At 40.0% G+C, this 22,037-nt stretch overlaps 3 protein-coding genes across 7 annotated transcripts; 1 reads left to right on the top strand and 2 right to left on the bottom strand.

The window, feature by feature from the left end:
* Nucleotides 1–921: 921 nt before the first annotated feature.
* On the top strand, nucleotides 922–9,915 carry LOC659289 (uncharacterized protein). 5 transcript variants are annotated; one of them, XM_015979134.2, is made up of 14 exons: nucleotides 922–1,650; nucleotides 1,698–1,886; nucleotides 3,538–3,690; nucleotides 3,736–4,123; nucleotides 4,169–4,278; nucleotides 4,331–4,478; nucleotides 5,887–6,051; nucleotides 6,101–6,268; nucleotides 6,311–6,346; nucleotides 6,464–7,318; nucleotides 7,361–7,413; nucleotides 7,463–7,612; nucleotides 9,334–9,591; nucleotides 9,635–9,915. In XM_015979134.2, the coding sequence occupies exons 1-14, from the start codon at nucleotides 922–924 to the stop codon at nucleotides 9,860–9,862; spliced, it is 3,630 nt and encodes a 1,209-aa protein (XP_015834620.1). In that variant the 3' UTR covers nucleotides 9,863–9,915. The 5 variants fall into 5 exon arrangements, with proteins under 5 accessions (XP_015834620.1, XP_976019.1, XP_015834619.1 ...); XM_970926.4 differs by lacking the exons at nucleotides 4,331–4,478; nucleotides 6,311–6,346 and adding an exon at nucleotides 5,657–5,804; XM_015979133.2 differs by lacking the exon at nucleotides 4,331–4,478 and adding an exon at nucleotides 5,657–5,804 and having other exon boundaries at nucleotides 6,101–6,346.
* Nucleotides 9,907–11,167, bottom strand: mRpL28 (mitochondrial ribosomal protein L28). Its single transcript, XM_008194343.3, has 6 exons — nucleotides 11,011–11,167; nucleotides 10,786–10,961; nucleotides 10,480–10,738; nucleotides 10,289–10,435; nucleotides 10,055–10,233; nucleotides 9,907–10,002 (listed from the first exon to the last, which is right to left on the bottom strand). Exons 1-6 carry the CDS (start codon nucleotides 11,020–11,022, stop codon nucleotides 9,951–9,953), a joined length of 825 nt encoding a protein of 274 aa, XP_008192565.1. The 5' UTR covers nucleotides 11,023–11,167; the 3' UTR covers nucleotides 9,907–9,950.
* Nucleotides 11,168–11,633: 466 nt separating this feature from the next.
* LOC660655 (G1/S-specific cyclin-D1) lies at nucleotides 11,634–15,987 on the bottom strand. The gene is made up of 5 exons (XM_008194335.3): nucleotides 15,624–15,987; nucleotides 15,179–15,394; nucleotides 13,833–13,998; nucleotides 13,089–13,237; nucleotides 11,634–13,029 (listed from the first exon to the last, which is right to left on the bottom strand). Exons 1-5 carry the CDS (start codon nucleotides 15,816–15,818, stop codon nucleotides 12,847–12,849), a joined length of 909 nt encoding a protein of 302 aa, XP_008192557.1. The 5' UTR covers nucleotides 15,819–15,987; the 3' UTR covers nucleotides 11,634–12,846.
* Between the last annotated feature and the right edge of the window lie 6,050 nt (nucleotides 15,988–22,037).

The following is a 22,037-nucleotide window of genomic DNA, read 5'->3' as shown; positions in this document are numbered from 1 at the left end:
CTTAACTCCATCCGGACACACAGCTCGTTAAGCTGTTTAAGCCTCGAAAAAAGCTCATCGAAGTCTTCTTGGTCTTTGATTTCTTTCACGTTTTTTACATTCACCTCCTTGGACTTGGATTCAAGCACTTGCACCAGTTGGTTCAGTATTCCCTCCACTTGATGATTGTCTCGCAATCGGAAGAGAGCATCAAAATTGTTTTGCACGCAGTTTAAAAACTCGCTCATTTGGTTCGAGATTTTCATTGTATTCAACTCCTCCTGGGCCTGTTTTAACTTCGTTTTCATTCCAAAGAGATAGTCTTTCTGGATAGATAATTGATCCTTCATGTCTCGCTTGTGTGCCCCAACCACTTTGCTAACACGTTGTTCCTCCATAAGAGCTTGCAGATAATCGGCATACGCGAAATCACAGAGAAGCTCATAATCGACAAAATCCTGAGCAGCGACAGACGTAGTATTCAGCATAGGCGAACTTCCACGTAGTCCCTTGGTTGATGGCTTGGTCAACGTGCTTGGGGTGCGCTTAAACAGGGGCGTATTCGCTCTTCGACTCATTTTTTACAACTTCGAAATTCAAATCACTGTCACTGAAACTGACAAACGGACGGACGGTTCTTGACTAAAAAACTGATTGTGTTAATGCTCTAATTTATTCCTCTTCATTAAAAAAAGGTGTATACATATTTCTAACACTGCAGTATTGTTTGCTTCCCTTTAATTAGACGAACTCGTCAGTTAGCGTAAATTGGGGGCACTTTTGGATCGTTAAAAAAACGCTCAACTGCACTTTCGAGCCATGATGGCGATTGACCTAACCTTGTTTTTTCTATTTATAAACAATGACTTTTGTTGACATTGGGATGTCTTTGTGGTGTGTCTTTAATTAAGTGGTAGTTATTGTGAGTTGAGTTCGTTCAAAATGCGTACTAGGAGCAATTCCGGTGTCCGCCTGGACTATTACCACCGACTCGTCCACAAAATAATCATGTCGAACCAAAACCCGGTCACGGGGCTGTTTCCAGCAAGTTTGGAGAACAGCCACGCCTGGATCCGCGACAACGTCTATTGCATCTTCGCGGTGTGGGGCCTTTCAATGTCTTACAAAAAAATGGCTGATCAGGACGAAGACCGGGCCAAGACTTACGAGCTGGAACAGTCCTGTGTCAAACTAATGCGGGGCCTTTTAATGGCAATGATGCAACAGAAGGAAAAGGTCGAGCGTTTCAAGCAAACCCAAAACCCGCTTGATTCCCTCCACGCCAAATACTCGTCCCAAACGGGCCAGATCGTGGTCGGTGACAACGAATGGGGGCACTTGCAGATCGATGCCATTTCGCTGTATTTGTTGATTCTGGCGCAAATGACGGCATCGGGCCTCCAGATCGTGTTTAATCTAGACGAGGTCGCGTTTATTCAAAATTTGGTGTTTTATATTGAGTGTGCCTATTGCACCCCCGATTACGGTATTTGGGAACGTGGGGATAAAACGAACCACGGTTTACCGGAGCTCAATGCGAGTTCCATCGGCATGGCGAAGGCTGCGCTTGAGGCCATGAACGAGTTGGATTTATTTGGGGCCCGAGGGGGGCCTTACAGCATAATACACGTTTTGGCCGATGAGGCCCAAAAGTGCCAAGCGGTTTTACAAGTAATTTGCCCCCCTTTGTTGTGTTTTATTCTAGAGTGTATTTTTAGTCAATGCTCCCACGGGAGTCAAGTTCAAAGGAAATAGACAGCGGGTTGTTGTCGGTTGTTAGCTTTCCTGCTTTTGCAGTGGATGATCCTGATTTACTCCAATACACTAAGGATCAAATTATTGAAAAGTTGCAAGGTCGATACGGGTGTAAGCGGTTTTTGCGGGATGGCTACAAGACACCGAAAGAGGTAATTTTATCAATCACTCACAAGATTCTAGTAAAACTCGCCGTAAAATCTTAATTGAATTTCGCTCAAAAACGCGCAAAATCACTCGTAATACAAGCTTTAATTTAATTAAATATTTTTTGTCGAAATTTCGCTTACAATAGGAAAGGTACAAATTAAATACACGGACGGTATTGCACTTAAACATCAAATATTTTTATTTAGTTTACGTAAAAACAATGCATGTTTAGTAAAAATAATATAATAGATCAAATAACGTAAGTAGGACTTATAAGAAGATAGTTTGATACAATATTTTTTATGTCCATCATAGATATATGAATAATAATAATGAACTGATTATCACTTCACTCTAAAAAAATGGGACATCGTGGTCCTATTTTTTAGTAATTTCGATAAATCTTAATTGTCTATTAATAGAAATATCAGAATGTTAAAAGATACATATGTATACAAAGTTTTCGAATAAAATTCATTCAGTAAATGAAAAACATAAATTAATAGCAACAAAACAAACCATTCTAATGTATTACCAAATTCTTTATTTAAGTATTGCCATCTACTAGCCTCTTGACAATGCACATACTTACCTGCGAGCACATTTTTCTTTACGTTCCGGATTAGTGTTTTACAAATCGTTTAAATTTTGGGGTCTTTTAAAAAAACGTACGAATTTTTCTCTTTTAAACTGAACAGATATCGAATTGTTTGGTCACAAAAATTGTTATTAAAAACTTTTAAGGTATTGGCATGATTTCTAAATAATATAAGACTCCTTTAATTTTGTAATGGAAATTGTTATATTGAATAATGCAAAAGTTGGCAGATTTTGAGTAATTAATGTTTTAATATTGAAAATTCTGTATTATGTTTAAAGAAAATTGACTTGTCTGAGCATTCCATAATTTTGCTGCTCAGTGTATTTTAACGTTTTGAAGATCTGCTTTTCAGAACATGACAAAAAATACTGTGCATTTAAATTTTACACAGTGGAACTCGGTTATAACGAACAAAATTGAAACAACAAATTGGTTCGGTTTTAACGAACAAACGAACCTTGCTTATAACGAACGCTCGGCATTCAGAGTCCAGTATTTAAACAAAAAAGCTACGTTTTAGGGAACAATAAACAGTTCCAATATTGCAGAAAGCTTGCAAAAGTGATACATACCTTGTAAACATCTAAAATGTTAAGTACAAACAAAAAAAGTAAATAAATAGAATATTTGACTTATTATCATATGTATTCCTATGTAATTATGTATTTTTCTTAATAAAATAGATTAATATTTTTTATATCTATTACTTATTTAACTTGAAAATTACGACAATATGTTATAATGAACCCTTATGTGTTCGTTATAACCCAGTTCCTCTGTACTGAACTGTACTGTACTGAACACAGTGCACAGTGAACGCTGTGCATCCTTTATTACTTATTTAATTTTTTTGTATAATATATTATACCACTAACTTCTAGTATTTTACCGCGCAAAAATTAACTTTATTATATAAAAACCAGATAATTTTAGGTCAAAAATTACTGTAGAAGTAAACGATGTTTATTTGCATCCATTCTTTCAATTAAATTTTTGATTAGTGGCATACTATTAACTATAATAAACTAGTTACACCATAAACGCCTTTCCAGGACCCCCGAAGGCTGTACTACGAGCCTTGGGAGCTCCGCATGTTCGAAAACATCGAATGCGAATGGCCGTTATTTTTTTGTTACCTAATCATCGAAAATTGCTTCAGGGGTAACAAGCAAGGAGCGGCTGAATACACCCAACAACTCGAAAATGTAACTTAACCATCCTCTTTTTTGTTGTTTTACGCCAGTTTTTAGATCATGATACGCACTGAGGACGGCTTGAGATACGTCCCGGAATTATATGCAGTTCCGCAAGAACTGGTAGAAGCGGAGTATAAGGAGCCAGGGACCCAGAAAAGGGTGGCTTTGGGACACTGTCCCTTTCTGTGGGCCCAATCTCTTTACATCGTTGGTAAGCTGTTGCAAGAGGGATTTCTAGCTCCTGGCGAACTGGATCCCCTAAACCGTCGTCTCTGTTCGGAGAAAAAACCGGACGTGGTGGTCCAAGTCGTGATTTTGGCCGAAGACAACGAAATTAGGGATAAACTCGCAGAGCACGACATTATGGTGCAAACAATCAGCGAAGTGGCCCCCATTGAAGTGCAACCAGCTCGGGTTTTGTCACATTTGTACACTTATCTCGGTAGTTGATTCGCTTGTTTGAATTGTTTTAATCTGGCTTTGTTAGGGAGAAACAAAAAGTTGGGCTTGTCGGGGCGTAAATCCCGCGACGTTGGGATTCTCAGCACTAGCAAACTGTATTCATTGGGGGACAAAATCTTCGCGTTCACGCCACAGGTGATTTGGTTAAATTTTAGATTCGCTTTAGTTGTTTTATTTTATCGGTCAGTTTACGGACATGTCTCACAATTACATAGCGAGCGACTATGAACTGATGATAGATATTTGCAAGAGCGAAATAAATTTCTTGAAGTCAAGTTGGCAGAATATGTTGGGCCGGCCACTTGTAACAATTGCGTGTCGGAAACTACATTTAGGTATTTACGGGTTTCTACAGTTGGCTAACTAACGTCATTTTCTCTCATAAAACCTGGTTTTTAATTAAACGGAAATGCACGTGGGCACCACTAGCAATTCTTTCGTTCACAGGGAAAAAAGAAATTGGCAATCTCGGCTTTTTATTTATTTTGGAAAAAAAAGTTTTTAAATTAATTATCGAGAACATTAAGGTGTTTTTGATTGGATAATTATGGGGCAAAGCACTTCGAACTAGGTATAAAACAGACCAGTCACAAGGCAATTAATAAATCAGCAGTGTTTTTCGCTTACACCACCTAGAATTTTGCTTGTTTTCCTTTACAATTTACAATCTTAATGCTCAAGTAGGTGATTTTCCGGTTTATTTTTGACAAAAAAATAGGTCAAAAACAAGTCAAATCAATTGAAATTTGGTTTATTTTATATTTTTATACATGTTTTGAAAAGATTTTGCAAAATGAATTTCTTCTTCAAAAACGAATTAAATTGAGCGAAACTAGCAATTCTGGTCTATTTGTAATGCTTTTTGTCATTTTTATAGAAATTTTTATAAAAAATAATTTTAAACTAAAAAACGTGATGAAAATGCTTGAAAATTTGGAAATCTTACAAAAAACCTACATATAATTTAATTCGAAAAACACGCTCAAAGGTTTTAAACTGAGAAAAATGTCTGTAGGAGCACTGAAAGTACAAATAAAGAACCGATCTTAGAATTTCCGATGTTTGTCGATATTATTTGGTCAACTACCTGAAATCTCAAGAAACTCTTTTTTTAACTCGATCTAAGAAAGTTTCAGAAGTGCAAATAATATATTTTTTTTTACCAGTTTTTACTAGATTCAAACCCACTTAACTACCATATTTTTGGTAATAGGGTGACGTTATTTGTTTTATTAATATCAGTGAATTCTCTTCATAGACACAAGGTAGAGATGGTGTTCAATAATACGCTTTGAAAGAACATCCAAAAGACGTAATTTTTTAACTAAATTTCCGGGAGCTTAACAATCAAAACTTTGCTAAGCTGCTACTAATTTGCTCACCAAAATTAAGACTAGTAATTTCCGTTTAGTTAAAAAAGTAAAAAGACTTTTATTTATTTTAATCGTGTGTGGTTTGTTCGCTAAGTTTTGGTATGTGGTGGTGTGTTGCATGTTGCGTCCTGGGTTATTAGAATGTTGATATGGACGAATATTACACAAGTTACGACATGGCACTCTTGGCTGATAAATTAGTGACTCATTTCGCCTTCTTAACTATGAATTGGCGAAACATGCTTGGCAGACCCACGATTACGCTTGTCGCAGCGAAAAGCTACTTAGGTAATGTTCTAGTCTCTTTCCATTCATTCATTATTAACAAACCCCCGATTCAATCAACGAATCCTTCACACGACTATTCCAGACGATGGAAAAATCCCCCTAGCTATGATCACCACAATGAAGAAACTCAAATCGGGTTACATCAACGGCACGAGAGTCACTCTAGGCCACCTCAACGATTTTCTCAGCACGAGCTGCATCACTAATTTGAGCTTCCTGGGGTGTCATGAGGACGGCTTACCCGACAGTAATTCACAACCCAAACAAAAAACCAAAACTTTGATTAACAATCGTAGAATTGAACCCCCAAGTCCACCAATACCTCGAGGAGCACTTGGTGAAGTCACTCTCAAGCAAATCGTCGCTTCTTAAACAAACCCACGGCAGAACCACCAGAAAACACATGCGACGGCGAATGTCAGTGCGTGGCGCAATCAAGAAAACAAGGTCAATCAACGTCGATTGTAAGTTGTGGGTTTCAAACGCTTTCAATAAATTATGTTCAGCTGATATTTTCATGCGGCCAATTTTGCTCAAACACGGTATGTAACATTCAATTTTCTCTTAGCTGGAAGTTTTAGAACGCATTGTGATCGTCCAAGTCTTGGCTTTACTTGTTGCTAATTTTTCTTGCCCCCAACTGACCGATTTTTTTCAAGCCGAGACACTGGGCATGGAAGGAAACACAACCATTGAACGTCGCGGTTCAATGTTCCTCACCAACTGGCAAGACACCGTCGACAGTGCATCGCCACTCGAACACGTGCGATCCCCATCCCCCGAAAACGCCCCCCAGGTCCCCAAAGACTTGCAACGCAAAAACATCCCCAACATAAACGTGACGCGCCACAAAACCAACTCCGAAACGCAATACGCCGACACCGAGGTCGAGGAGTTGTTCGCAATGTTGCGCGAGTCTGAGTCTCTGGATGAACAAGGCGACATCCTCCAGTACCTTGTCGACTCCAAAGGGCTGGATTTCCACACTGGGATGCTCGATTTCGGGAAACCGATCACAGTGCGCGATTTGCTCAAAGGCTTGTATGAGAAGGCGTGCCAGCAGAAGATGTGGGGCTTGGTCAGACACACGGCCGGGATGTTGGGGAAACGAGTCGAAGATTTGGCCAAATCGGTGACTGATTTACTAGTGCGTCAGAAGCAAATTACAGTGGGGATGCCCCCACACAACGAGCATACGATCACGGCCCCCTTGCCGGAAAGCGAGTTGAGACTGTTGATTCATGACGCTTATGGCGAGGACGACAGTACGGCAATGCTGACGCAAGAGTTGTTAGTCTACCTTGCCATGTTCATAAGAACTGAGCCACAATTGTTTTTGGAAATGTTGAGATTACGAGTCGGGTTGATAATTCAAGTCATGGCAACGGAATTATCCCGAACGCTGATTTGCGACGGGGACGAAGCGTCCGAGCATTTGCTTAATCTGAGTCCTTTTGAAATGAAAAATTTGCTACATCACATAATCAGTGGGAAGGAATTTGCAATCAGTAGCGGTAAGTGTTATCGTAATTGTTTCAATTAATGATTTTGTGTAGTTGGTAGAGGGAATTTCTCGATTGTTAGCAACAAATCAAGCCGAATTAGTAAAGTGAGTAAAGGATTGTGTAGCAAACAGCTTGGAAATAATCGGCTTTCAGAAAAGTCATATCAGTTTAGGTCAAGACAGCAATGATGAGATGATAGAGGGGGACAGGCAAGGGCAGTGGTTAAGACGGCGCCGGCTGGATGGGGCCTTAAATAGGGTCCCCCGTGATTTCTACCCCCGGGTTTGGAGTGTCTTAGAACGGGTAACTAAACATCTCATCAAACTTTACCAGCCTGATTTATTGAAGAAAGTAAAAATTTTAAATAAAAAACTTTTTAGAAGTGAATAATACACCATAATAAATTCTGAACAATGAAAGAATTTTTAACTTAACTTTGATAAAATTTAGCAAAATTATGGCGCTTTTAGTAGAAAAAATATAGTAGTTTTTACAGTCTATCTTCCAGAAAATTTTGAGAAATAATTGCTTTCTGGCAGGAAAACGTGTAAAATACTCGAAAAACACCTAACATAATTATTATTTTCAACCTAATTTGGTGGTTTTTCTCGCGAAAAATTGAGATGTTAAAAATGTTCGAAAGAAAAAATAAAAAACAGGCGCCCTTAAAGGTCTGCAGTATTCAATATCTCACTCAGTATAGTTATGTATACAAAATGTTCTAATTTATTTTGTTCATTTTTATACAGGTGAGTTAATTAATTAATAAGCACAATCAAATAATTAAAATAGAAAAAGTAAGAATTTAAACAAAAATTGTTTTGGGGATTACTTTGGTATTATTTTTTATTTACAGAATATTTCTGTTTTCTGGTCGGTATATTTTTTCTAGGTCCCAATAAAATTCTTGAATTCTGAATTGCTCTTGTGATTTTCCAAATGGTTTTTAATTTTGTGTTTTGTTCATTGCAGAATATTGATCCATTTTTATGAGACATGCATCCCCAAATCATCACACTTTTAGGAAAGTTCATAGTCCTTTTGGCATTTTTTTTAAACGAATGATTCTTTCTATAGTCTGCCACAGTCGAATTTTGATTTTTTTGATCCGTAATTGAAAATAACTTTGTTTATTATTTTTTTCTGAAAGTAATAGCTTTTATTGACCTAAATAAAAATAATGACTTCTGTGCTCAAAGCTTTGGTCAGATTTATGGACCCATTTTTCCACAATACGTCGCAACAGTTAAATCTTCGTTCCATTGTGCAATGATGTAAATTAAAATAGAGCGTAAAGCGTTTCTTCGATTTATTTAAAACAATTTTAAAGAGTTCTTTGAACAGTTTTCGATTTCTCACTTTCAGCATAATTTTTCGTAATATCACCTACTGAGACTTGGAAAAGACCAATCATTTGCAGTATTTCGAACAGTTTTTTTTTGTAGTATTGTTTCATAATTTCATATACTATTTTAACGTTTGTTGCAAATAATGCACGATTCATTTTCGTCGAAAACTCACATTTTTTACTTGAATTAGGATAATTAAAAAAATATTCTTAATGTGTAACGATTTTTTCTATCTGTGAAAATAAGCAACTTTTTTTTCTTTTGTTTTTCGAATATAAACAGTTTGTTTTAAAATACGTTTATACAAGTAAAATTGCCTTTTTCTAGCAAATATCTGATTTGTGATAATTACTTTATCTTTAGTATGTTTGTCCGTGCATTTAGTTAGAGTTATATTAACGGTCATTTTACACGAAAAGTATTAAATAAACAATAATGAAAAGTCAAAAACAGATTTAGCGAGGTCCTGAGTACGTACACGTAACTACAAGGATACGACTCGACGTACAAATAAAACGTCCCAAATAATTAAAAAAAAAATTTTTCTCATATGTGTCGTGAAAATTTAGTTTTTCTAAGCTCAGTAAGACTTTGACGCTTCACCTGTCCTTTTCCAAGCGGATAGTAAACCAAAAAAGAGTAGAAACTCACTAAATGTTGAATAATTTGTTGCAGTGTCAGGGTATAGACATCGCGGGCAAAGTCTTGCCGCAAAGCCTGACGCAAGAGATGACCTCTGGTGAGTTAAAATTCGCTTTAGCGGTCGAAACGGTCTTGAACACAATCCCACAACCCGAATACCGCCAATTAATAGTTGAAGCTTTGATGGTTCTAACTTTGGTGGCGGAATACAACATAGCGCCGTCTCTAGGCGGGATTATCCAAGTTGAACATTTAGTCCACATCGCTAATGAATTATTTCTCGACGATCAGGTTGGTACTTATATTTGATTAATTAATTCTGACTGTGATTTAGATGAAATGTGACGGTGATGCCACATTATGTTGTGCCAAACCCAAAGAAATGAGGGAAACGTCCAAAACTGGAGGCTTGTTATGTGGCGGCGCTGCATACATTTGCCAACATTTTTACGACAGCGCTCCGAGCGGCTGTTATGGGACTATGACCTACATGACGAGAGCAGTGGCTGTGACTTTGGACTGTCTTCCAAAACAAGGAGAACTCGATTGCACAATTAGTTAATTATGTTTTATTGTTGGAGGGGTTTATTGTTTAATAAAAAATAGTTCTATGAACACGTAATTTATTTCAACATGAGGACTACTAAAATTTAGGTTTCTTTGGCAAATGGATTGATTTTGTTTAGCCAAGTGGTAGCACTCCTGAATCGTTGGCAAAAGTTAAAAGAAATCAAATCAAGAGTTGTTTACTCACCCCACTGCTACTTCTTCAGTCGTTTCTTTGATTCCTGCTTCTTTTAGTTTCTCTATTAACTGGGTCCTGTAGACATGTTTGAGCGGGACTGGCTTATTTTGTGCTTCTATTGAAGCCTCTATTTTTTTACAAGCCGCAGGGAAGGAATATCCGTACCATTCTATTTCTTCAGAAGTGTACTGTAAAAGTGAATCGTTAATTTGACATTTTGATAAAAAAATTATTTGCAATTACAGCCGACAGATATTGCTTGTATTTGTTATAGACCTCCTTTTGTTTGTCGGGCTCGTTTTGATAAGTGGGGCACCCTTTCTCCAATTCTTGCAAAATTTTCCGTTTCAAAGTCAGTGGCAGTAATGCCTTCAGGTCACAAGCGGGTGTCTATAAAATGTAATTAAATTGTTGCAAATTTCATCGCTAAATACCTTTAGAAGATAATGATCGAAGCCATAATTCGAGTTAATCAAGCTAATTGTACGTTCGGTGACAACAACTGAAATATATTTATTTAAAACTTCACTATAAACCACTGAACGCTTGAGATGGGGCATCCAGAAGTGGGGGACACGTCTTCTGCGCCAGTCTCTGATTTGAAATCCCTGCACAATGCCTTCGCCACCCCACATCTGCTCATGCGCTTCCTTAGGGTAGATAACAGGAATGGGGTGGTTTTGAATGGGGCGCCTAAGAGTGGGTCATCAGAAAACACCTATTATGGAAATAGTACTTACACCTCCCCTGTCACTTCATCTCTTCTAAATTTGCCCTCTTCCGGGATGTAGTGAACGGCCGTGGGTTCGGTCAGTTTCCATTCCTTGTAAAACTTTTTGTAAGCTTCAGGTAGCAGGGCTCCTGTACCCTTATCAAAAATTCCAGGTTTGATGAATTTCCCCAAAGTTTTAATGGCCTGAATCATTAAATTAGTGAACTATCCGATTTTAAACAATTTTACATACCATAGACGACATTATTGTTAATTTTTAAAGGATTTTTTATTCAAAAAATGACATAACCTACAAAGTATTATAAGAAAACGTCACTTGTTCGTTACAGGTTTCTGTAATATCGAACGCACGCCAATGTGCACCTTTTTATGTTACAATTTTCAAAATATTTAATTTGTTTTTTTACACATTGGAGTATTTTGAGAAACAGTTTAATTGCGTTTATTATTCAAAATTTCTGGGTGGCGTTCCGCCACTGGTCGTTTTCGTCAACCACGGCCTCCCGGCTCGCGTGCGCACCCAACTTCATTGTTTTGGTCATTTGAACTACTGGGAGCACGTGGAGTGAGTGGCGCCTTTTCAAAATAAATCCCGGTTTTTTCGTTGGTGAGCCCGCCAAGGAACAGGGATTTTAATCCATTTACCCGCTAAATTTTAGTTTTAGCGGTAAAACGCGAGTTTTTTTATTTGATCGTGGCCCCCCCACTACGACAATATAAGGGCAACGTTTCGTGGAGTATGCAGTCAAGTTTTTCCTTAAATGGTTTCAGCTCGTTAATTTAATGGCATGTTCAGGATCCGTATAAAATAATTAAAAGTATTTTGTTGGGCGAGAAGATTTAAAAGTCCAAATGTTCGTTTTATCGAGGTTTTTATTTGTATTTATAAAATTTAACTTATAATGAATGTAAACAATTAGAATTCTGTGTGGTATATATCTATTTACAATATAAGTATTTAACGCACGATCAGAGGAATTCTGGGGCGTATAGTGACTTAAATTCGCGTTTTGAGAAAAACGGAAGTTTGAGGAAGCACAAAATGTCTTTGATCGTGCGCTAATCGGCGCTATATACTATGTACAATATAATAGTTTTTTCTGGGAGGGTTTGTTACACCAAGATTCCCCTGCTTTAGGAAGGTTTTGGAAGTATCAAGCGTGGAAATGTCGGTGGAACAAACCAATACCAGTTACAATATATAGATTCACAGGGCTTTTGTTGTTGTAATGAGAGCTAAAATGAGGTATATGGAATATTGGACTATTGTGAGCAAAATTTATAAATAGTTATTGGCAGTGTAATTGGTGGAAACGGTCATTTATGTACAATGTCAAAGTGCTTAATTGGCTACCTCCTAAATATTTACAGTGTTGCCTTAATAAGCTATATAGTCGTATGCACAAGCATATTATGCTGGTTTTATCGAAACCCCAAGCCAGGCAAAGGTCACATTCCGTGAATTTGCATGGCGTGGAGTTTGGGTAAAGCCAACCTTAGGTACGTTCAAGGCCCTTATAATAAGATATTTGTCAAATAAATTTTAAAATCACTATTCTTAGTTGATCACATATAAAATTGAAAATACCTACAGTTAGAATCACACTTTCTTAATAAACTAACTATAAAAATTTAATAGTTTGACAAAAATACTTTTCTCATCATGATTGCATTGATTGACTTGGTCAAATTTGGAAGACGATTAACGATAATTAAGTAAGTCATTGCTCCGGATTAGAGCTAGCAGTCTTTGAAGGTTATTCATACTACGCAAGCTTCTAAACAAATTGTTAAACTTGCTTAATTTAATTTGCGTTTCGAATCACGTTTTAGGAACAGAAACTTAGGATCGTAACTGACTAACATAGTATATCTCAAACATTTTCAACGTTCACCCGCTGTAAAAGTCTTGTATTTCTAAAAAGACGTACAGAAATTGAACAGTTCTTTTTTCTTTTATTCAAGCGTAATTTATTGCCTTCCCCTAAAGCCATCACGTCTTTGCACACTTTCCTTCGAACTAGCGACATCGCAGGATTCACTTCTATTCACAATTAAACTATAGTTTTCAAAAACAAACATCATGCACATCGGTCGGCGTAGTCGCCGTCTTGTAGTCGCGAATTTTTCCAGGAGGAGGAGTACATTGTTCTGACCTCGTCACTTCGTCACACACTTTATTGTCTTTAACGTTCTCGAAATTCTGTTTGATCATTTGGTCGATGTTCTGCACCAACTCTTGCATGAAATCCTGCAACAAAAAAGCCCACTCTAGACTCCACCCTTTCGTAAGCCCAAGGAAGCACTTACCGTTTCTTGCACGTCGATAATATCCGCTAGTGTCTTGAGGAGGGCTTCTTGCGATTGGTGGTACTTGTTGACCCATCCTAGGCCGCACAGCGCCGACACCACGCTAGCACAAGCCAGCAGACTCGGATAACAATTCGTAAATCGGCATTCTGCAAGGCAACAAAAACTTCATTATCGATCTGTTGTAATGCCAGTCTCGGCGTGAATGCTTTAAAATTATCAGCGCCGCCGCAAATAAGAGAAAAAAACGGGCCCGAAAAGATGATGAAAGCGCTCGGTCGCCGGCCGAGGCCCTCGAGGAATGGAAACTCTTGTTTATCCAATGAGTGCGGCGGCCTTGACTGCTTGCAGTCTTCCTAAATTTGGATCGTGAGAAATGCAGCAGCGCCAGGATGCATTCCTGGCCTGGCCACGCGAGTTTTTTCGCGCCGCAGGATTTAAATCAAAACGAATCGTCATATCTCGATAATTGCAACTTCGGATCATTAGAATCCCGTGTGTGCTCGCTGAGACGCGGCTATCGGCTGACGTCAGGGGTCAACAAACTGAAGGGGTCCGCGAAAATTGTCCCAAATTGCATGTACGAGCCGTGGGTGTCTGCCATCGCGGGTGGCCAACTCCCAGACAAAGCCGAAATCGAGAGTGATTCGGGGGCCACGTTAGGTGCGCGATCAACGGTCCCGAGGACCTTGAATCGGCTTTGTTTCGGGACCGCGACCGTTAAATCGCCGAAGGCCGACTCACCTTTTGCGCAGAGGGTTATGAGGATCTTTGCGTGCTTCTTGACCATCTCGGCTTTGATGCCCAGCCGCTCGAAGTCCAGGCGCACCAGCAGGTGCGGCAGGAAGTCCACCGGCACGATGGCGATGATGTCCCATTTCAGCTTGCTGAGCACCAGCAGCTCCCAGGACTGCAACAAAAATTTCGAACGTCAAACCCGGTCCTGAGGAATTTCGCTTTTTTCCCCGTTGAGAGGAGAGACGAGGTTACCTGCCACGGCAGCAGGGATGAAGGTCGCGGCCACTGGCTCGCACGGAATGTCCATTAGTCGAAGACCCGTCCGGCCTGTTCGCAGGATTCATTAAGAAGCCGATTGTACAAATCAAATTAGCGAAGAAAATGGCCGACGGGACCTAACACGTTCTAGGTACCAGAAATCATTACGATTAACGATGCGCATTCTTGGACGCCTTTTATGGTAAAAAAGTGACCAAAGCCCCAACCTGACGGCGCCACCGCATAATACCCCATTGTTGACGCTTATTTATGTCAAAGATGTTGCGGTGAAACTCAAAGAACCTTCCCAGAGGAATTCTCACAATGAAATCGAGAGATTTCCTTATTCTAGGAACACAGGTAGACCCCCCCATGAAGTAGGTAGAACCTACCTGTCGCTCCTAACAGGTACTTTGGGAAAAATCACTCGGAATCAAACGTGAAAGGATATCACGTCCTTGGGAATTTTAATTCCGCTTTTCGAATACAATCGAGACGATGACAATACCGTTTTCACGTCGCCTCCCGACTAAATTCGCCGGAAAAGCGTCCAGAACCTAGCGAATTTTTCGGTACTCTACTCTAGCAACTCGATAATCGAACGATGTCCCAAAAACTATTCGCGCGAAGGTGTGCGCGAATATTCGCATCGCAAGTCGTTAAATACGTAATCGGCATTTCCTCGAAAAGTGCGAGGTCAATGCCCGATTACTGGACTAATTAACACAAACAATAAAGATAAAGCAAGCTAAACAACGAGCTTTAAAAACAGCTGACAGGTGAAGTGGAGGTATTTAAACCCGTGTGGTGCAACGTTGCAACACCCGTTAAAAAATCGTAGCCTCTAAAAAATCAACAATGGGAGGCCAAAAATGACCTTATAATACGCGAGATAAGTAGTTGCGGGGTCATGAAATCAGCTGTCTTTGACATTCGCGTTATCTCCTGACAAGAGATTCATTCATAATTCGCTCGCCGGCCTATTTCGTTGACCACCTCGCCAAATTAAGACAATGTTATCGCGGCAGAAAAATCCGTTGGATCGATCAATCTCACACTGATAAGGGCAATCTGAGCAAACTTCCGGCACTTACCGTGAGCATGTTGGTAGTAATGCTGTGGTCGGTATAGAAAACCAACATCTCGGCTGATAAAGGTTTGGGCTCCCTTAACTTGGAGGCGATGAGCATGCACGCCGCCCCCAGCAGCTGCAGCTGGTTCTTCTTGATGTTGGTGGTGGTGAGGAACCTGTACAGGTAGTTCATGGAGAGGAGGAAGACGTCGTCTTGACACGTCTGTTCTTCGCATACCTGCAACGAGTTTTTTAAAATCTAAAAACCGAAGCCTTGTTGCCAGGCCAATTTTGGGGGCCTCTGAGGTTTTTGACCTCGGGCATTTAAACCGGCGAGGGACGAAATGTCGCTCTTTAATTTTTACTAATCAATGTAAATTGCACGCTAAACGAATTGGAAATGGGGGAATTACCGGGTAGTTGCGACAGGTATTTAAAATTTAAATGGAAGGGCCGGAAGGACTCACCTCCATCATCCAACCCCCGACGATCTCGATCATAGACTCGGTGATCTCCCGTTGATTAATAAACACGTTGGAGGGCACACACCGGTATTCAGACTGTAACATGTTTTTTAAGACCCGGTCTTGCAACAAAGTGCCGTCAACGAAGGCCGTAATTTCATTTTCGGTTGTTTCGCAACAACGCAGTATATCCATCATTTTTCTTTAAAGCACAGTTTTTTTAAAACACTACACACAAGAATTTTTTTCACATACAAGGACTTAGGGTTGCATGGGGCTTTACTTGGAGAAAAGTTTTGGTTTGGTTTCAGTTACCGTCTTTCTGTTACTGGTGTTAAGTAACCAATGATTTTAACTTACCAGACGAAAACCTTGCATATGCCTCCGACCCCCTCCACTAGACCGAGTTCCACTGTGAAGCGAAAAGCGACTCGAAGCGCAGGATCAAAACCATTCATGAATTCCAGTCCTGAAGCTGGAGAATCAAAAATTCATAAACCGGTTTTTCGAAATTTGCGATCCCAATTTCCGAAATTTGCAAAATTCAATCGGGCGTTGAAATCACCCAGAGAGCTCGACGCCTTAATCAGGTGTTTCGGGCATTTTGGCGGCCTCGGGGCCACGTAACCTCCGCCTGCCTAATATCCGTTTTAATTGAAAGCATAATTAGTGCGTCTGCGGCACAGGAACTGCGTAGGTCAGGGGTTGATGATGTATTGGTCTGTCGGTAGTCTATTTAAAATTTAAAGGCCCGATTAGTGCTAGGGTGGTATTGGGGCATTTATTTTGTCGAGACGCATTCCACATGTGCGACTCAACGACATTTGACTGCCGACTCAGCTGAGTTCTTCGATTTCGCGGCGTCTGGAATGATTCGTGAGAACGGAAACACGGCTTTTTCATCAAATCCCTCAAAAAATCGGGAACGCACGAGGAAAACGTCCGCGAAAAAATGCGCTGAGCTGGCGCACGATGGCGAAACCGGCATTGTTCGACGCCATTTTTAAATACCTGAGTCTGGGTTATCTTACAATTTGCTGAATTTGAAAGAGAACTGAATACACGTTACATTGCTAATAACCTTTGATCCACGAGTTTAAAACTCCGGGCCCTAATTACCGCCACCCCGGAGCCGGCCAGGCGTCCCGGACTATTTGGCGGGTCATTCAACCGAATCGCTGAAGATAGTACATAGATAGTAAGAGTGACAGGAATCGTTAAGAATGGTCGTTTGGCGCATTCGCGATTAGGTCACATAAAACAGCCAGTCTTTATGCGACTTTTCCCAGAAGAGGGTCAACGTATTTCCACCAAAGACACCCTGAGAATGTAAGCGAGCTCCGGACTGATTCTGCAACGTCTTACACCGAAAAAGGATCTCGATGCGTTTCTTCAAACTCGCATTATCACTTTTTATCTATTTTTAGTTCGTTGCATGACTTGTTACATGATGCACATCGAAGGAATTCTATTTCTTCCGTTTCGTTAATTTGTTTAAATATTCGAACGGCATGCGACCTTACATATCATCCACAAACATTATGAAATTAAAAAATGGTGACTCAAGGTTCAAGGAGAACGTTAAATTGTTTGTACTTTTCCGATTTTTCCCACAGAACCAGACCACACACACCCATGAAAATTTTACCGCATTCGAACAAAACCAACTGATTCCTTGAACCCATCCACAGGGAAATCCGAAATTTGCAGTGAAAGGTCCAAGGCGATCACTTATTAAAACTCCAATTGCAACAAAATAGAACAAGAATCTAAACGTGATTCGAAAAAAACTAATTTTATTATGTGATGAATAACAAGTGGAATAAATCTGATGCGATGCCAAAGTCACTCCTATGAAAGGATCGGACCATGACTTACATAATGATTGTTAATAGATTTACCCAGAAAATTATTTTTATGATTTTCAAGATTTTATTTAATTTCTACTCGTAATACAATAATAAAAGTTGCTTTTGAAGAGCTGTTAAGCTTTATAGTGTTGGTGTTCTTTTCGTGAATTCGTCCCAAACGCGTACTCGCGGCCTCGATTCGCTCGTCTTTAATCTCATTGATTAAATTTTTTGTAATGAACTTTATTTTGGTTGTGGGTTATCGTTGCGAAGTAGCGATTCTTCCTGTATTTGTTATACACAAGCAAAGTCGCGAATAAACATCTCTGGGCCCTTCCAGCCTCCGTGCCCACTCCTTCGAAATCATGTTTAATATTTATTACCGCTTCCGGTTAGACAGGAAACTGCGACAAGTCAAGTCATCCATTGTCTTCTCGCGAAAGCCATTGTTTATCTTGTGAATATCGGGCGGATTTTTCAAACAGATGCGTTGTATTTTTATTGCGGGTGTCTGTAGAAAAACTTTTTACTGGTTTTTAACTGCAAATCTGTCTCGGTTCGAGCGGAAATGTCGGAAGTCTTTAATAAGTTTCTTTGTGTTTGCGCTACTGGTGCTCTCATCTGTTCGGAACTAATAAATCTGATTCTTCTAAGAAGCACTTGATGCAGAATTCACATGAAAGTCGACACCCGAATTTTGGCCAGACTCGAATTTCCTGGCGACAATGTTATCGAATGTCGAAGACAACCAGGGTGGTAATACACCAGCACGAAATCGGCGCTAATCAACCAGATACTCGCACTAAACGACGAGTTAATTAAGCGGAGCTTTCGAATTTTCGGCAAAGAAAGCCCGGATTTAGCCGCACTTTCCAGAACTGCTGATAAAGCTAAAAGACTTTCATTGTTGTTTTGACAACGGGCAAGTGCCAGGCAGCTTGTTTTCACAACTTGTACCAGTGTGACTTCACACTGTCCGAGTCTATTTAACAATTAAATTTTTCTCCCCGGAATCGAGCTGCCGCCTCCGGAATAGTTTTTTTGTGGTGTAAATAACACCGGATTAATGTGAAACATTTAAGCGCCGTTACGGCTTTTTGCAGGTAGAAGCGGCTATTTAGGTGCAAACCTTGACCTGGAGGCGTTAGGAATTCCATCGGTCGGCCATTAATAAGTCGGTTTGGAATAAGCGCGGTGTCTCAAACGGCCGAACATCCTCTATAAAGCAGCCATTAACTGCCGATTTGATGCCTCGTTCGCTAAATAAACAAAGTGACATGAATCAAAACAGTCACTGCGGCCCCACCGAATTGTTTATATTAAAGGGCGCCTAATTCGGGCCCACTTTCTCTGGCATTAATAATCGCCCCCTTAAACTCAGATAAAATATATCGATCCCCAATGGCGAAAGATAAGTATGGGAAAGATCCTCTGGAATGCAGTTCATTCTGGTTTACAGGGCTGTCTTCAGGTACTTGCTCTCGACCTCTCCTTTCTCTGTCGCCGGCGGTCGGACTTTGTCGTAATTTTCACAATTCTGACAAATTTTGGACATCTGGGACTCAAAAATCCGCTCGCGAGCGCCTTCAACGAAGCGCTTCCTTATCCCACAAATTCTTTAATTGGAGGATAGGGGGCGGCGAGTTACTGCCCGACGACCACACATCGACGCTTTCTGATAACACACCCATTTCTACCATCGTTCTTTGCGCAATTATCGAACATGTGAAAGATTTTTCTGAGAGGTATCTCGACCATCTGGTAAGGATTATTCCTTATTTAGGGTGTCTGTCCTGTCTACACTTCTGTTGCACTTTGATGTTTCCATTAATTATCACACAGTGAAAAAATTGATCTACGGGTTCACTTGCTTCATTTATCTTTGACGATTGCTGGAAGCTTTGATGGGCCCACGGGGGGCACGTCAAAAAAATCACAGCGAACATGCTCTCCTCGACGTGTTCTTTTTAATTAAAATATCCATTCCTATAAACAAACATTTTTATGCGTTTCAGTTCCTGCTAGTTTCTCCCTACAGTTTGTTAGAAATTCGGATTCTGGGTAAAATCAGAAGAAACGAATTTGTTAGATAAAACCCTGTCATAAAGACAGCAGAGGACATTGCTCGAGTTCGACGAATTTATTGCATTTATCCTTTATTTGTCCAGATTTAAGTACTTGCCTTTCCCATTTTTAATCTTAGTACATATTTACATACAACCGAAAGTTTGCGTAATATTGTGATTTCTGTTCCCAAAAGTATTTAAATACATATGTACCGCTGTCGAGTTTAATTCATTTCCTGAAACTTTTGTACTTAGCCTAATGACCTTATAGCTATTTGTAATAAGATCGTAACATTCGAAAAATGTCGACAGTAGTACTTTACAGCTGACGAGACATCATAATTTGATGCAAGTTATCTCTGGAGTCATTGTTTTTAATTTTTAAATACCAAAACAGCTGATGATTTATTTACTTCGATAAAGAGCGTAATAATGGCCTTTATGGAAAATTGGGAGCAATGATGGATGGATGAATTAAGAAATAAAACAACTGATCAGTCGTGACATTTTTGGGTGTAGATCACAGGCTTGTGAATCCTCGGCGTGTTTTACCTGAAATTCCTGAAATTGCGGTAAAATAGAAGAGGTCTAGCTCGCTGGATTACGATATTTTTTTAGACAACTGGCACCTAAGCAGATAACTTATGACCCAACTGTATTTGACTAAAAATAAATGTGTTATCGGGAAGTTCATTTGTGTGTATCGATTTTTATGGAATTCAACGGCTATTTAAATTTTAAAAGCACTCCTTTAGGGGTATCTTATCGGGCCATAAACACACGTTGTCACTACTTATTAAACTATCGATTTGTTTATGAGTGGCGTTCGTTTGCTCAAGCATCAGTGGATAAATACGTCCGTCCACTCCTTTATTTGCCATTTTAAAGGGAGCTTTTTTCGCCGGCGACATTTAACCCTGGTAACGGCGCGCTGCTGCTTTAATAATATGTTAAACACAAGGACGATGACGTCAAACATCCGGTGTTAAGTTTTTGTCCAATCTCAAGTAGACCCCCCCGATTTGAGCGCTGGTGATTAGCCCTGGCTTAATTAAGCCCCGAACGTGGAAAATTCAGCGCTTTCAGCGCGCGCTATTTAGTCTCCGGAGTGCCGTATCGAATTTTCGCGGCATTATCGCGCTTGTTTTGGCTTCAGCTACCACCATAAAAGTGCCACATAATAAGAGTAATTAGTCCCGCAGCAAGCTGGACAAATACCGGCCCGATGCTGGCGTATTTTGCAGTTTTCGGGGGAAAATTCGCCCCTCGGGATCGGCGCCCTCCCACGCTGCCCGCATTTTGGTTTATTTTGCGGTCTCGACGATTGTAGTCTGATACTTGGCCGAAATCTCGAGTTACCTCTCGTAAAATTTACAACGGACGCGTATCTGATCGAGCGAGAAAGGCCTTCGCGCATTGTTTTTAAGGGGTGGAATTAGAGAATCCGATACTGAGCCGACTTTTAAGCCTACAAATGATTATAGGCCAGCAGGGGGCTAACAACCACTCTTCTCAGAATTTTACGATTTACCTGCAGGCTTTCGGGAAAAATTTATTAGCATTTCCCCTAATTTTATCGGCGTTTGGGGTTTATTTGAGGGGCTTTAATCTGCCCGTGCCGATTCTTGGCCAGCTGGGGACGTCCTGAAGGAACTGTCACTACTTCAATTTAATGCGGTTATTATCCTTGCAGTTTGGACTCCACGGAGGAGATTTGGATAAATTCCGATTCGCCGATTGAAATTTTGAGCAGTTTTTTCTAGTGGAATCTTTCCAGTTTGACAAGAAATAACCTAGTTTGGTGGATTTTAAATTCAATTATCGACGATAACTTATTTTTCTTTCGTAATCGTTGAAACTTGATTTCTTCCTCGTAAAGATAAAATTTTGTGCGAAAGTGGTAATCCCTCTACTGGTGCCGTAGCCAAACAACACGAAATGAGCACAGGTAGTGTGTGTACTCTCCTTATCTCTAGTCTAGGTCCAACTTTGTACAGCTAAATGTAAACTGAACTCTCCTTGCGCTATTTCGCGTCTATGACTTCTAACAAATGAGCAAAAATATGCTTGTAGTGGATGCAGTGAACATTATTTCTGTGTGGCTTCTTTCGCCCATCTCGTGTTGTGCCAACACGGTTTGAGTAATAGCGACAGTAGCGCATGATTGAGTCCGTGATTTACTATGTATGTGGTACACAGAGATCACCGCAAATTCAAATTTGTTGGAACAACGGTAATAAATCAGGATCGATTGCAAATCTAGTCAATAATTTCCGACCTAGACCCATATATCTAACTTCTTGCAGCACTGTTGCAAGCGGGACTCAAAATGTAATTGTGAAATGAGTAATTTATTTAATTCGGAGGAACAGTCATCAATCAAAAGCTTTAATGGTCGGCAAATGCCCCTTATATAAGAACATGGTCGGAGGACAGGTTTTCAAATCGGTTTCTCGGTGGGATTCGTCTTTAATTTGTTCCAAGTAACGGTGCTAAGGGAT

The sequence above is a fragment of the Tribolium castaneum genome, chromosome 9, assembly GCF_031307605.1.
Source record: "Tribolium castaneum strain GA2 chromosome 9, icTriCast1.1, whole genome shotgun sequence".
NCBI classification, from domain to species: Eukaryota; Metazoa; Arthropoda; class Insecta; order Coleoptera; family Tenebrionidae; genus Tribolium; species Tribolium castaneum.
Note: the sequence above shows the minus strand (reverse complement) of the source record. Positions and strands in the feature narration are given on the sequence as shown.

Excerpts from the sequence above, each read along its gene's own strand:
- LOC659289 (XM_015979133.2), top strand. The coding sequence starts at position 922 with ATGCGTACTAGGAGCAATTCCGGTGTCCGCCTGGACTATTACCACCGA. Across the intron at positions 4,124-4,168 it reads ACATTTGTACACTTATCTCG|GGAGAAACAAAAAGTTGGGC; the intron begins GTAGTTGATTCG and ends TGGCTTTGTTAG. Across the intron at positions 6,052-6,100 it reads TGAGGACGGCTTACCCGACA|AATTGAACCCCCAAGTCCAC; the intron begins GTAATTCACAAC and ends TAACAATCGTAG.
- mRpL28 (XM_008194343.3), bottom strand. Across the intron at positions 10,436-10,479 it reads TCGATCATTATCTTCTAAAG|ACACCCGCTTGTGACCTGAA; the intron begins GTATTTAGCGAT and ends TACATTTTATAG. Across the intron at positions 10,234-10,288 it reads ACAAGCAATATCTGTCGGCT|TACACTTCTGAAGAAATAGA; the intron begins GTAATTGCAAAT and ends TCACTTTTACAG.
- LOC660655 (XM_008194335.3), bottom strand. The coding sequence starts at position 15,818 with ATGATGGATATACTGCGTTGTTGCGAAACAACCGAAAATGAAATTACG. Across the intron at positions 15,395-15,623 it reads TCGGGGGTTGGATGATGGAG|GTATGCGAAGAACAGACGTG; the intron begins GTGAGTCCTTCC and ends AACTCGTTGCAG. Across the intron at positions 13,030-13,088 it reads TTATCGACGTGCAAGAAACG|GATTTCATGCAAGAGTTGGT; the intron begins GTAAGTGCTTCC and ends TTTTTGTTGCAG.